This window comes from Fonsecaea multimorphosa, assembly GCF_000836435.1.
Source record: "Fonsecaea multimorphosa CBS 102226 unplaced genomic scaffold supercont1.22, whole genome shotgun sequence".
NCBI lineage: Eukaryota > Fungi > Ascomycota > Eurotiomycetes > Chaetothyriales > Herpotrichiellaceae > Fonsecaea > Fonsecaea multimorphosa.
In genome coordinates this window covers 187638-200552 of record NW_015971656.1, presented here as the reverse complement: position 1 = coordinate 200552, position 12915 = coordinate 187638, and the positions used below count along the sequence as shown (strand labels likewise).

Genomic DNA, 12915 nt, shown 5'->3' with positions numbered 1-12915 from the left:
GCACAAGGATGATGATGCTGATGATGAAGTAAGACACCGTCTGATCGCTCAGCTGATCCTCGATCAACCGTCAAGAACAGGCTACACAAGTGGAAATACTCCACCTCCAGACTGCTGCCCTGTTACAATCCTTGGACTCCTGCCCGCTTGTCCCTCCGGCACGTGTTACAACCGCATGGATATATCAACGCTGGTTGTTGTGTCATCATCGCCGTCGACGCCCGGTATTCCCCATCGCTACCACCGGCTTGACGGCAAGCTTGCAGCTCATGAAGTATTCTGCCGAACATCTCCACATTGAACACGAAAAGAAATTGAGAAAAATGCAGGCGTGTGTGCGTTACTCGCTCTAAGGAAAGTCTTTCTGGTTGGGAGTCCACACTGCCCCATGTTGCGCCATCTCCGGCTGGGCCTCACCAGGCTTCCACCGCAACCACTCCACGCATTCACGCGCGTCGATCCCGTCCTTTGATTCGCGCTCGCCAGACGACATGGCAAGTTTTCCTTCATCAGCTGTCTTGCGTTAAATGGTTCACTAGAAGAACGGGCTGGTCTCTTCTCTCTCCGCAATGAATCCTCTTCCGACTCCTCATTTTCAGTACCCTTTACCTCATCGAATTGACAACTCAATGCCTAGCCGCAGAAAACTCTGTCAATGATGTTTACTGCAGAAATGCAGGAGTTGGAGGCTGAGTTCCGGACCGCTCAAGTTGCACCAGAGCATACTGAGTACGGAATCATTACCATTATCACTTTGCTACCTTATAACCACCTCAGGCAGTATCGTACACTAGTACATGAGTTGGACATAGATACAGCATCATCGTCGTCACAGATCCCGGGGCCCTTTTGCACAGTACATGGGCGACATTTCCACCTCATCCAGCAATATTGCCCGCTCTGTTCAGGTCGCCCTTCTTCTTAAATCAGCCGAGATATAAGGGTCGAAAACAGTAGGTTTGTGCTGCATCCCGTGTATCGCTCCCTTCTCCATTCCCCCTTCTACATAGTTAGCCTCTCACTTCCCCTCGACTCTTCAGTCTGCACAGATTCCCTCCCAAGGACCGCACGAGGAGGCAATGTCGGACTATCAGGATCGGGCGGAAGAGCTTCGTCCTCCCACACCTCTCCTTCCTGTATTGTCGTGTCCCTTTTGACCGCCTGAAGCGGATAATGGAACGCATGCATGCGGTTTTTCGGCATGGACTTTGTTCGAAACAAGCTCACGTGCTTAGGCTTTTTCGTCGTCGTCGACGACGAATCGGTGACCCCACCCTGGCCCTCAACAGATCCGTCTCCCTTACCTGTACTCACTCGCGACGCTTTACTGCCCGGCGGCTTTCTAGCAACGTCATCGAGCAGGAATTGGTAGAGCACCTGCGAGAACCGGCTAGATAGTCACCGGGTCGGCGTGCCGAGGTTGAGCCACGACATATCCGTGTTGACGTTGAGGTGGTTATCTGGCTGTTGCCTACTGTTGCTTCGTTTATGTTTATGGGCTGGGGCATAGCTGAAATAGTCGTGGCTTTCTCCGCGAGCTGGAGCTGGCTGTTCACGACCGGGTGGCCTTGTAGTCACCTGTTGATGGATGGTTGTGCTATTGTCATTGCCGTTGACAGCGCCCTCGCTTCCACCAGGCTGGGCAGATCGGACCGAATTTGGCATTGGGAATGAGGGGATTGACGAGCCCAAAGTTCCGCTGGTATCACTGGTTTCGTTCGAACTTATTGTCGGAGGCGAGCGTTGTGCCTGTGCCTGTGCCTGCTGAGCCTGCTGAGCCGCAATATAACTGCTCGGAGGCCGCAGTGGTCGCTGCGGCGGGCCCGACCACGTATTCCCTACCGGTGTCCAGGGTATATCATGCACGCTGGCAGGAATTCCACTGGAAAATGCTCCCTCGAAGACCTGCTCGTCTTCATAGTCGTCGTCCTCATCGTCGTCAGTGGAATTCGCCGTTCGCACCGAGCCGGCATGGGAGATTTGCCCGGATATACCTTGAACGGACTGTAACCCCCTCGACTGAGGGTTTGACGGCCCGTGTTCAAGGTTGGGACTGCCCGCAGCAACGTTATGCGCCTCCAGAGGATTGCCCACACTGTCCCGGAGTATAAACTTGGGGGACCTGCTCGAGTTTTCCAGCACGCCGGATCCTGGCCAGAACCCACTCCTTGCGCCTGAGCTCCTGGACATGAATGTCGTTCGGTTTCCCGAAAGTGTTTCACCCGCAAAGTACTTGCCCCATCCCTCGTCAGTCTTGCGTTGAGACACGTGCTTTCTCTCCGAGTCCGGATCCGTCGCCGCAGCCGCAGCCGCAGCTGCTACCACCGGTGCGCCAGGCGGTGTCGCCTTTCCTAGTTCAATGCTCGGTCTGGCTTGGTAATCGTTCAAGATTGGCATCATTGGCTTTGAGATGGTCAGGCCAATCTTGTTGTCCTTCTCCTTCTCCTTTTCCCTCTCTTTCTCGCGCTTGAACAGTGCCTGCCCAAATCCTATACCTGACCCCCGGTACCCAGTCGCATTGTGATCTGAAGATACGCGTCGAATGAGCATGCCTGGTTCAGGTTTCAAGTCTCCATACACGGACGTACTATCCGCATCCGGGATCACTGCTGAAGCAATCGGGCTTCTTCCCATCGGTTGTCCAAGCCCCGCGAGCGGACGAAGTCCTCTCTCTTCGTAGTTGTACTCCCCACTTCGTTTCTTGTCGTCCCGGTACTCGTTTCGCTTTTCAGACTCTGCCCTGCGCCTTCTTCGAATCGATCTCAGCCAAAGAAGGAGGATGACAAGGATCGCTAAGACACCACAGATAGCACCTAGGACGGCTCCAAGGACGGTCAGGCCTTGGCTCTTGTTGCCAGAAGAAGCCGCTGGGGCTGGAGTGCTCGATCCCGTGGGAGCGGATGCGAAAGTTGGAATGCTTGAAGAAGTGGGCGACGATGTTGGTGTCCTACTCGACGATGTCGCCAGGGGCTGCTGTTGTTTTCCGAAGAACTGGGATGCCGGTAGCCATCCATTCTCGGACTGGTTGAAGAATAGCACTGGGTTATCATCATTACCTCCAACTAGAGCCACCAGTCCATTATCGCCCTGTGCTAGATCAAATCCTGTCCTAGACGCTGTGGGGGCCAGAGTGTCGTTATAGGCTGGGAAGGTGTCAAGAGATACCTGCCTCTTCGCCTTTGAGGGAGTTGTGGCCGAGGGCGAGGGAGTCTGTGTAGTATTGCTGCCTCCCACGGTCTCACCAAATGCGGCGGGAGCACCTCCTGAATTCAGCAGAACATTCGTCGTCACTGTCGGTGGCATCTGACCAAGATCAAAGGTCTGTAGAACCATACTATCGTCGGCCAGGCCAAATAGGGCGCTCTGTGCTATGGAGTGATCTGGTAGTGGAGCCGGCAGTGTAAGGCCAAGGTCCTGCCAGCCATCTGAAGACCCGAATGTGAACAGTTTGTCATTGGTCGAACTGCCACCCACCATCAGGGTATGGTCCTGGCTCCAGGGTAACATAAAAGGGCTGACTGTTGGCGGAGCAGAGGAGCTGTATGCCAGGACTGAGTAGGGAGGAAACAGTTCAATTGTAAAGGTCTCTGAGGATGGCCCAACGTCGTCATTCTGAGATCCCCCGTAGACGACCAAAGTCGATGAAGCATTCAAATAAGCTGCTCCATGATTGAGGCGGTTCTGGGTGACATTGACCATAGGGACAACGGTTTGCCACGACTTGTCCTCAAATGAATACCGCTGTAAGCCAGTGTAGTCGGTTGTCGACGCATTTGTCGCACCACCCACAACATACAAGGCCGACTTCGAGTTATCGCCATCCACACCACCTTTTACGCAGACCGCTCCTGTTACCGACACGCCATTTGCCTCCTCTTTCCACTGCGCTCCTTCTGTCAACGCCAATGTCTGAAACGCGTCTGGTGAATAGACATAGATGACTCCGTCGTGAATAACGGAGCAGTGGTTCTTGATTGCAATAGAAGGCTTGGGCACTGACATTTCCAAGTGGAGGATCGGTCACCAAACGCAAGACGCGGGCGAAGTGTCAAAGCCGGAGTTGCATCTTCTCCTCGAGAGAAATCGAGAAGATATCTTCTGTACTGCGTCTGTACGCGTTTGCGATAAAGGTCAAATTGCGAGGGCGTCTTTCCAGTCAGAGTCCGTCTAACTGAGGGGATGCTGTCGCGGGTTGGGTTGAATGTGGACGCAGGTCTCCGACGAGGTGTTCTCGACGCGTAGCAAGACGTAATGCTGATAGTGGCTAGAGGTCGTAGGACTCTATAGCCTTGGGAGTTAACTATGAAATCACTGTGAAGGTCGTTCTGTGAGGGCGAGTTGTGGAAAAGGGAGTCCCTTGGGTTTGAAGAGGCGCTCAGTCGCGGCGCAACGCAGGTGGGCTTTGGGATGGGTCCGGGTCTGTGTGTGGGTCAGTGGGACAGCTTTGCTCGTGGGATTGTCACAGAGCAATGTCGATCTGTCCTGGAGCTTATCGAAAAGGGAAAAAGCGAATAGATTATTTGCGGATAAGGCGTGTTTGCCGCTGCAGCTCGAGAGATGAGTGAAAGTGAACTAAGATTATCAGTATGGGAAGTGAGAAAGGTAGGAGAGCAGAGAAGGGGTTTGCAAACGGGAGAACGAGCAAAGATGGAGGACGGCAGCAGGACTCTGGGCAGCGGGCGCAACAGTTGTAAACTAGTGACCTAGTGACCTGTGACTGCGGGAAGCGAGGTGCCAGTGTCGGAGAGAAACACAAAAGAAGGCTTTGGAAGCGCAGACGGTGCCAGACACTTTCCAGTCCTTGCCGGATAGACTCCGAGCCACCGCGCCAACTCGTATAGCTCCCTGCAAGGCACCGCAAGTGACGAGTGACGAGTGATCAATCATGCGTGGCTGCTCGGTCTCATCTTCTCCTCCTCTTCAAAGCACCTGCAAGAACAGCCCGACAGTTTGCTCACATCTCCTTCTTCTTCGGTGCGGATGACCCGGCTTGACATGTTACACCCAAAGCCCGTGTGAGAGCGGGAAATCGGCTTGGTTGGAGTGACGGGTAGGAGAAGAAGTGATCAAGGTGTTTCATGCGGTCGAGTCGAAGCGCGAGAATTGGCTGATTTGGACGAGTTTGATCTCCACAGCCGGGAAAGCGTGCTGCAGGTACGGAAACACACAGGCAAACCAGGCATTGGCACCCAAGCACCTCGACAGGGGCAAAATCCAGGGGTAAGCGAGCCAACGAGGCACACCAGCCAACTGAGGGATGGCAAAAGAGTGGAACACAAGGTGTCACCAATTGGCAATTGCAACAGCCGAAGCGTGAAGGGGGCATTATGTCACTGACAAGTGTGTGAGAAAAAGACACTACCAGACACTACCAAACTCGATGGTTGGGAGAAGATAAGACAACACGAACTGCCCTCGTGGGCTGCACCTGACATTCGAGTACCAGTTGTACGCAGTAAATGGTAGGTACACTAGGACCTCGTATTCCGTACTAGGTAGGTAGGTATTGTACCGAGCACTATTGTTCCACTACGGACTTGGAGCACCCCCTATGCAGCGAACACTCCCAGCTCCTGATTCCTGTCCTCACTCCCCGCTGTCGGCACCGCCGTTCGCTTGCTGTCTCGACTTCCACGCATGCGCCATCTGCAACAGCTTCGACATCTTGGCTGCACTTTCGTCGTCGGCCGGGAAGACATAGTCAATGTACTCCTCAAACCGGTCCTCCTCAATCTTTCTCCTCTTCTTCACCTTGCGAGGCATCTGCTTCTCAATCTTCTCAATGTCCTCGGCCGAACCATGCGTCTGCTCAAATGATCGCCATGCGTTCAATAGGTCCACCCGTTCTTCTTTCATCTCTTTCGATTTGAACAAGTCGTGCGCCCGTCCAAAGATCTTCCGTGCCCGTCTCTTGGCTTCTTCGCCTACACCTTGCTCCTCGCTCTCTGCCGTCTCGGGCTCGTTGGGATCCGGCACGTTGATTTCAAATCGTGCATAGTTGATCCAAACCTTGACGTGGTCCGTCTTCTTCAGCAACCGCTCATACAGCGCCCGGGCTCGATCATATTCTTCTTCGTACTCCTCAAAATCAATGTACGCCTTCCAAACAAGCTCGGGCATGTCCAGCGTAGGCTGTTCGATACCCAGTTCGAAGATCGCTCTCGCTCGGTCCAGGTCGTCCAGTCCGCGCTCCAGCTCTGCAAACTGGATCCATGCCTGGCTATTGGACGGGTTCCATTCAATCTGCTTTTCAAACAGCGTCCGGCACCGCTCGAATTCGAACAGGTGTTTCTCCAGTTCAATGTAGCTCCGGAACAACTTGTCTTTGGGGCACATGCCGATTGCTTGCCCGAGAGTCTTCCTCGCTGCCGTCAGCTGCATTTGCCGCACCTCAAATTGCGCTTTCATGATCCAGATTTTGGCAAATGTCCATTTCTTGTGGGGAATCAGCTTTAGACATTCCTGGTAGACTTGCCTTGCCCGTTCCACGTCGTTATCAGTCATTTCCTCCCACAGGGCATAAAAGATCCATAGATAAATGTATCTCCGCCAGTGTCGTTTTTCCTGTGAAGGCGGAACTTGAGCGATTGCCCTTTCGTAGACATCTCGCACCCGTTCCACATCGCCCCCCGTCTCCTCCAGACGTGCAAAGTCGAACCACACGTCGTAGTTTCGAGGGTTGGTCTTGAGCTGCTCTTCATATTGCACCCGACGCTTGGCGAGGATCACATCTTCTACCCCCTCCCGATTCCCGAATTGTTTCTCGAACTGCGTGTATGCTTTGTGCAGTGCCTCGGATCGAGAGCGGGGCAGTCGGTCCAGTGCATACTTGTAGATTGCGCGCGCTCTCTCGTACTCCTTGAGTTTGGCCTCATAACGCGCATATGCTATAAAAAGCTTCTCATCCATGAAGTCCTCACCAAGGGTCTCGATGGCGACGCCGAAAACATCTCGAACCAATTGACTGGTCCCATTCTCCTCTTCGAACTTGGCCCATCGGATCCAGTTGCGCGGTTCAGGATGTACGATGGTAAAGCGTTCGTAGATGGCCCGCGCACGGTCATACTCTCCATACCTCTTCTCCAGTTTAATGTAGGCCAGCCAAGCTGCTTCGTCCGGCTCCCAGCTCATCCACCTCTCAAAGACCTGTCTTGTCCCAGCGATGTTGCCAAGGGTTTCCTCCATGTAGACATACTTGTACCACAGCTTATCGATCCTAGGGAGAATCGTCACCGCTCTGTCCAACAGGTTTCTGGCGTGGTTGATGTTTCTGTTCTTCATCTCAGCCTCGATGTACCGAATCCACAGAACCACGCTTGTGCTGTCCACGTCCAACGCCCGCTCAAAGATCGATCTCGCCCGGCGAAATTCTTTCTGTTCCAGTTCCCATTGCGCATAGCGCATCCAGTTGTTCATATTGATTCTGTTCCGCCGGACATAGTCCTCGAATTCCTTCCGCTTCCTGCCTTGGAATTCATGTAGTTCTTCGAGATCGGCGAAGCGTTGGGTAGGTGCTTGAAGCCCAGGCTCTTGTCTGTCGACGGCTTCCCGCAGCAGTTGCTCGGCGGATATCTGCTGGGGAGCTGGCGCCTTATTTTTGACCCTCGGAGGGCCTCTCGTGGAATCCATCTTGGTGAGCGCAGGTGGAAGTTCGAAGAGTGGAACAGGACCAGTCACTCAAACGCAGTCTCTCTTTTGAAATTCCAAAGCGAGCAGGTGACTGGGATAAGGTACAGGGAGGATGAGAGGCCGCTTGGGCACATAGGAATATTTGCGGGCGTGTGACAAAGTTTTGTCTTCGACTAAAAGAGATGGCAAGGCACGCAAGGCCGCGACTGTGACTGCGGAGAAATTTTGCCAAGGTTTCCGCCGTGCCCAAGTCCTGCAGACTCAGAGTGATGGACGACCTCCGCATTCACCGTCAAGTTCAAACGAAGCCTCAACTTTTGAACAAGGCCAAAGTCATTGTCCACCTCTTTCATCACCTGTCTGGCAATGGCGACCTTAGCAGACGAACTGCTGAATGACTTCGAGGATTCCGGCGACGAAAACAATGACCAGGCAAATGGTTTTCAGGACGCAGACGAGGCAAACGATACAAATGGCCTGGGATTTGCGACCGATCACATAGAGCGAGGTGACGACGAAGGACTGGACGATGCCGAGGAAGAGCTCGCTGCTCAGCAGGCTGCCGCCACAGCCACCGACGCCGACGACGATGAAGAAGATACTAAGGCGAAGGTTGAAAAGATGCGACTGGGAGGCGTGCGCGATGTCAGAAGCGTCGCCGGTCTGATGAAGACTCTAGAACCAGTCCTCGAGGTAAGATCTCGCCCTTGCCAATATCTCAAAGTCCTGTCCGTTTACACAATTCGAAGACAGCCCTGACGGTTCGTCCACATTGCAGAAAATAGCACATTATCAGAACATTCCGCCCGACCAACGGACGACCGCGGTTGGCTCAGTCGAAGATAACCCCGAATACGCCCTCTTGACTCAGGCAAATTCCCTATCCACGCAGATCGACAGCGAAATCATCCTGGTCCACAAGTTCATTCGCGATCATTACTCTGCGCGTTTCCCAGAGTTGGAGACCCTTGTGGCCAATCCAATAGATTATGCCAAAACAGTCGCGATCATCAGGAACGGGCCTGTGGACAACATCAAAAGTCTAGCCGACTCCAGTGACAATATTGTCGGGGCTCCTCTGAGGTCTATCTTGGACGGGCCAACGTTGATGGTTGTCACAGTGGAAGGAACAACAACAAAAGGTCAAGATCTCAGCGAACAAGAACTTGAAACAACTCTCCGGGCTTGCGAAATGGTTCTGCAGCTGGACAAAGCCAAGAAGATCTTGACTGAATACGTCCAGTCAAGAATGAATGTCTTCGCACCGAACCTCACCGTCCTTATTGGTTCGCTGACCGCAGCCCAACTGCTCAACTTTGCTGGTGGGCTCAAGAATCTCGCAAAGACACCCGATCGCAATGTACCTGCAATGGGCTCAAAGAGGCAGAGGCAGAGTGGCTTAGCCACCAATGTGGGAGTCCGACAGCAAGGGTACCTCTACCATTCACCACTCATACAAGAAATTCCCAATGATCTAAGGGTACAGGCGATGCGTATCGTATCAGGGAAGCTCATCCTTGCTGCTCGAGTGGACAGTGTTCATCAAGCGCGCGACGGCTCAACAGGCGAGCACCTACTCAACGAGTGTCTGCGGCGGCTCGACAAGTTGACCGAGCCTCCACCAAACAGAGGTGTCAGAGCTCTGCCCGCCCCCGATGACAAACCTAGCAGAAAGCGTGGAGGAAGAAGAGCCCGCAAGGCAAAGGAAGCGTATGCCATGACCGAACTCAGAAAGCAACAGAACCGTATGGCGTTCGGTAAGGAAGAAAGAGAAATCGGTTACGGGACGGGAGAGGAGACAGTGGGACTAGGGATGATTGGCGCTCAAAATGAGGGCAGAATACGAGCCACACAGGTCGATCGTCGAACCATGGCGAAGTTAAGCAAGAAGAACCCCGGCTGGGGTGTCTCTGGTACGGCAACAAGTTTGAACAACGGCACAACTACGTCCATGCGATTCGGGGCTCCTGGCGGCGGAGGAAATGTCACTTCACTCCGGGCTCAAGGTCTTCGGTCCAGTGGTGTTGGTGCCGGAACCGCCAGTTCAATCGCATTCACTCCCGTCCAGGGTCTTGAGTTGGTCGATCCAAAGGTGCAGGCCGAGTTGAAGAGGAAGCGCGAAGCTGAAAGTGCGGGCTACTTTTCAAGTGGCACATTTACTCAAGTCAGTGGCACAGCGACAAACGGAGGGTTCAAGGTGCCTGGACTGCCTTCAACCAAGAAGACCAATATGGGCCCTCCCCCTGCCCCTGGTAAATGAACTGAGAAATCAGCGTTAAAATTCTCGATGCGGGCGCGCCATCTGAGCAAGAGTGCTTGAGACGTCTTCAGTTACCAGTTAGCAGTTTTGGATGAAAGATTGTGCTTTAGGAAGCACCGCATTAAAGGAACTTACCCAGGTATCTCGATGGCCTGCGGAAAAGTTATGTGCTCAGTGACGGACAGCATGGTACCTTTACCTACCAGATCACAGCGCCGAAGCGAGACGTGAAGGGTGGTGAAAGGGAGCAGAAACAGGGAGCCTCCGCCCACCTGTTCCTCGATGTGCTGCGACAAGAAACGATGAAACCGTTTTACGTTCCATGTGGACATATCACCAGGTAACGGTAAAGGGTCGGGTTGGCGCACGATGCTTAAAACCCACTGGTCTCCCTCAGCGCGTCTCATGTTATCCCATTCCGCCCAGCATCTGCGGAAGGAGAAGCACCGGCGGAGAACTCGGGCCAAACCCTTCTTCGTGCACGTTTACAACTTATGGATAGTCCATTTAGCGACGTTTCTGACTTTCGTGGTGAGATCTCTCCAGAGGGAGGGGTGAGTGAGCAGAATGCCGTGGCATGGCTGACTGGTTGCGAGAGCAAACCAGAATGACACGACACAGGAGGAGGCTGGAAGTCTTCTCCGTTTTTGCACATCAGCCTGGTGATGTTGAACCCTTATGCCGGTCTCTTCGCCGTCTGGGATTGGTCTTGTCTGTCCTTGAGTGTGATATGACTGCCAAACACAACCGACCTTGAGAGTACCGAATCGAGGATTGAAGGAAATCAAACCAAGCTCCCGCTTTGCGGTGAAGAATACCTTGATTGCGGGGGACCATGACTGTCCTTTCCACGTACTACCTATGCAGGTACACAATACAGAAAAGGTCGAAGGTCGAAAATAGCTCAAGACCGATAGAAAAGACAGTCGTCATATCTCCCATCAGCCAAATCCGATATTGATACAAAACCACGCAGTTTGGGGCGTCTAGACTAGATATCTCTCTACCCTTTCTCTCTCCCTCTCCCTCTCTGTCTCCCTCTGGGCCCAGCCTCTCCTTTCCCTCGCGGCACGGCCCTCGAGCGCAACTGTTCGGGCAGTTCGTGGACTTGTCCCCTGCCGGCCTCCCAAAGCAGACCAATCCCCTGCTTGACCTCGACGGCGGCGAGGAAGTACGAGATGGGCACGAGTTTCGGTGTCTCTTTTGCCGTGGTGTCCTCGGCCGTGTCTGCTTCAGCACCATCGCCACCAGCACCAGCACCAGCAACAGTAGTAGTAGTAGAAGTAGTAGTAGAAGCTACGCCTTCCGAGAGGATAACGCCATTCTCGCTCCGCCACCATTTCATGGCCGGTGCCTCGGCCAAGGCCTTCCGGATGTCGATGTAGATGAGGATCTGGGCGTCGCTTCGCATGCCGCTGATGACCTTGTTCTTGCCGAGCAACGCACCCAGATTATTCGAGGAGGTCCCCGGCTTGCGTTTCCATTGGGTCGTGTCGTCGTCGTCGTCATCCACGTCGTCCGCGACGGCTGCTGGTAAGACTTCCGCCAACGCCGGGCCCGAGGCGAAATGGACGTGATTCCGCGACATGCTCTTCAGCCCGCCACTTGCCAGGATCCGGTCCCACGCGCCGTAGAAGGTGCCGTGCACGACCGTGTCCGGGATGGTGGCCGGGTCGTCGAGTGTGATGGGCGTCAGTAAGTTTTCGGCCTCGACGGTCTTCATGCTGTGGCCCTGCGTGGCGCGGATGAAGAACCTCCTCGTGTCGGCCGCCGCCGCTGCCTGGTCAGACTCAAAGGTCGAGATTGCGCGCTGCGTCTCCGTTTCTGTTTCCGTTTCCGGTTCTGGTTGAGTGGTCTCTGCCTCGATGGTCTCTTCCTCTTCTACCTGGACTACTCCGCCCTCGGTACCCTCGATACCCCCTTCTCCGTGACCAGCACCGACATACTTCATCGCGAACCTCTTCTTATCACTCTCCTGCACAGCCTCCACGACCTCGGCCATCGTCACGGGCGGCTTCATGTTGCGCAGCCTCTGCCAACCCAGCAAGTGGTCCATCCGCACGTATCCGTGGTTGTCAATGGGGATGCGTTCCTCCACGGCCGCATGGCGCAGCAGGCGGGTGAGGGCCTTTGAGACCAGCACCGAGCGAGGCATCGAGTCGTGGCGGAACCCACCGCCCCGGCCACCGCCACGTCCGCGGCCTGGCATGAATCTGATCGAGGGTGAAGGCCCGGTGTGAGGATAAGTGGCACTGTAGAGAGCGCCGGAGGAGATGGTTGGGGTGTAGACCTAGTAGACGTGAAGTTTGTTGCTTTTTTGGCTCCTTTGGTGAAGCTTCGAAGGCCAACCAACTTTATTTTTGATTTTTCTTTTCACCAGGTTTGGTGATACACTTTTGAAAGTTGAAAGACACCGGCAGAATACGAAGGCCGGACCTTTTGAGAAATGATACCAAACTGGTCTCAATGCTTGCACACAATGAGTCACTGACAAGACCGCAGACAACGTCTTGGTGACTCAAAGCATTTGGGCCCGAAAACCCGTTGGAATCGGAGGTCCTCCTTTAGATGACCCTGGATTTATTTTTTCTTTTTGGAGGAAATACCGCTGGGATCCTCCAATGCAAAGGCGTATTCTCGTGCCCTACGATGGGTTTCTCAGTCTCAATCTCGCAAACTATGGGTTGGAATAGACGATGGTTTCCTCAAGTTCTCGGAAACTCGAGAGGATCATCACCCCGTGAAGCCAGTTTCCGAATCCCTACGGCGCAAGGCTCGGCTTATCGATAGGACTAGCGCCAACGTCTCAGTCGTGCGTCAGTTTCTATGAATCAAGTCGTGGCTACGGTGGAATTGGGTAAATCATGGACCCAAGTCCGCGGTAGTCTTGGTGAATGCTTGAGCTCATAGATCCATATTAACAGTAGCTGCACAATGTGGACCGCTGTCGAGGCAGCTTCTGCTCGCACTTAGATACATCGACACTTAGAAACCACACCCTTTCGACCACCAACCATGCTGCTCTT

The 12915-nt window shown here is 53.9% G+C and overlaps 4 protein-coding genes across 4 annotated transcripts; 1 reads left to right on the top strand and 3 right to left on the bottom strand.

Annotated features, from left to right (window-relative positions):
• Positions 1 to 1398: 1398 nt before the first annotated feature.
• Z520_09069 (uncharacterized protein) lies at positions 1399 to 4002 on the bottom strand (the record flags this gene model as incomplete). The annotated part of the gene is made up of 1 exon (XM_016779565.1): positions 1399 to 4002. The coding sequence occupies one exon, from the start codon at positions 4000 to 4002 to the stop codon at positions 1399 to 1401; it is 2604 nt and encodes an 867-aa protein (XP_016629276.1).
• Positions 4003 to 5586: 1584 nt separating this feature from the next.
• Positions 5587 to 7629, bottom strand: Z520_09068 (pre-mRNA-splicing factor clf1; the record flags this gene model as incomplete). The annotated part of the gene is made up of 1 exon (XM_016779564.1): positions 5587 to 7629. The coding sequence occupies one exon, from the start codon at positions 7627 to 7629 to the stop codon at positions 5587 to 5589; it is 2043 nt and encodes a 680-aa protein (XP_016629275.1).
• A 366-nt stretch (positions 7630 to 7995) lies between these two features.
• On the top strand, positions 7996 to 9889 carry Z520_09067 (uncharacterized protein; the record flags this gene model as incomplete). Its single annotated transcript, XM_016779563.1, has 2 exons — positions 7996 to 8322; positions 8408 to 9889. The coding sequence occupies 2 exons, from the start codon at positions 7996 to 7998 to the stop codon at positions 9887 to 9889; spliced, it is 1809 nt and encodes a 602-aa protein (XP_016629274.1).
• A 1003-nt stretch (positions 9890 to 10892) lies between these two features.
• Positions 10893 to 12098, bottom strand: Z520_09066 (uncharacterized protein; the record flags this gene model as incomplete). The annotated part of the gene is made up of 1 exon (XM_016779562.1): positions 10893 to 12098. The coding sequence occupies one exon, from the start codon at positions 12096 to 12098 to the stop codon at positions 10893 to 10895; it is 1206 nt and encodes a 401-aa protein (XP_016629273.1).
• Positions 12099 to 12915: the final 817 nt, after the last annotated feature.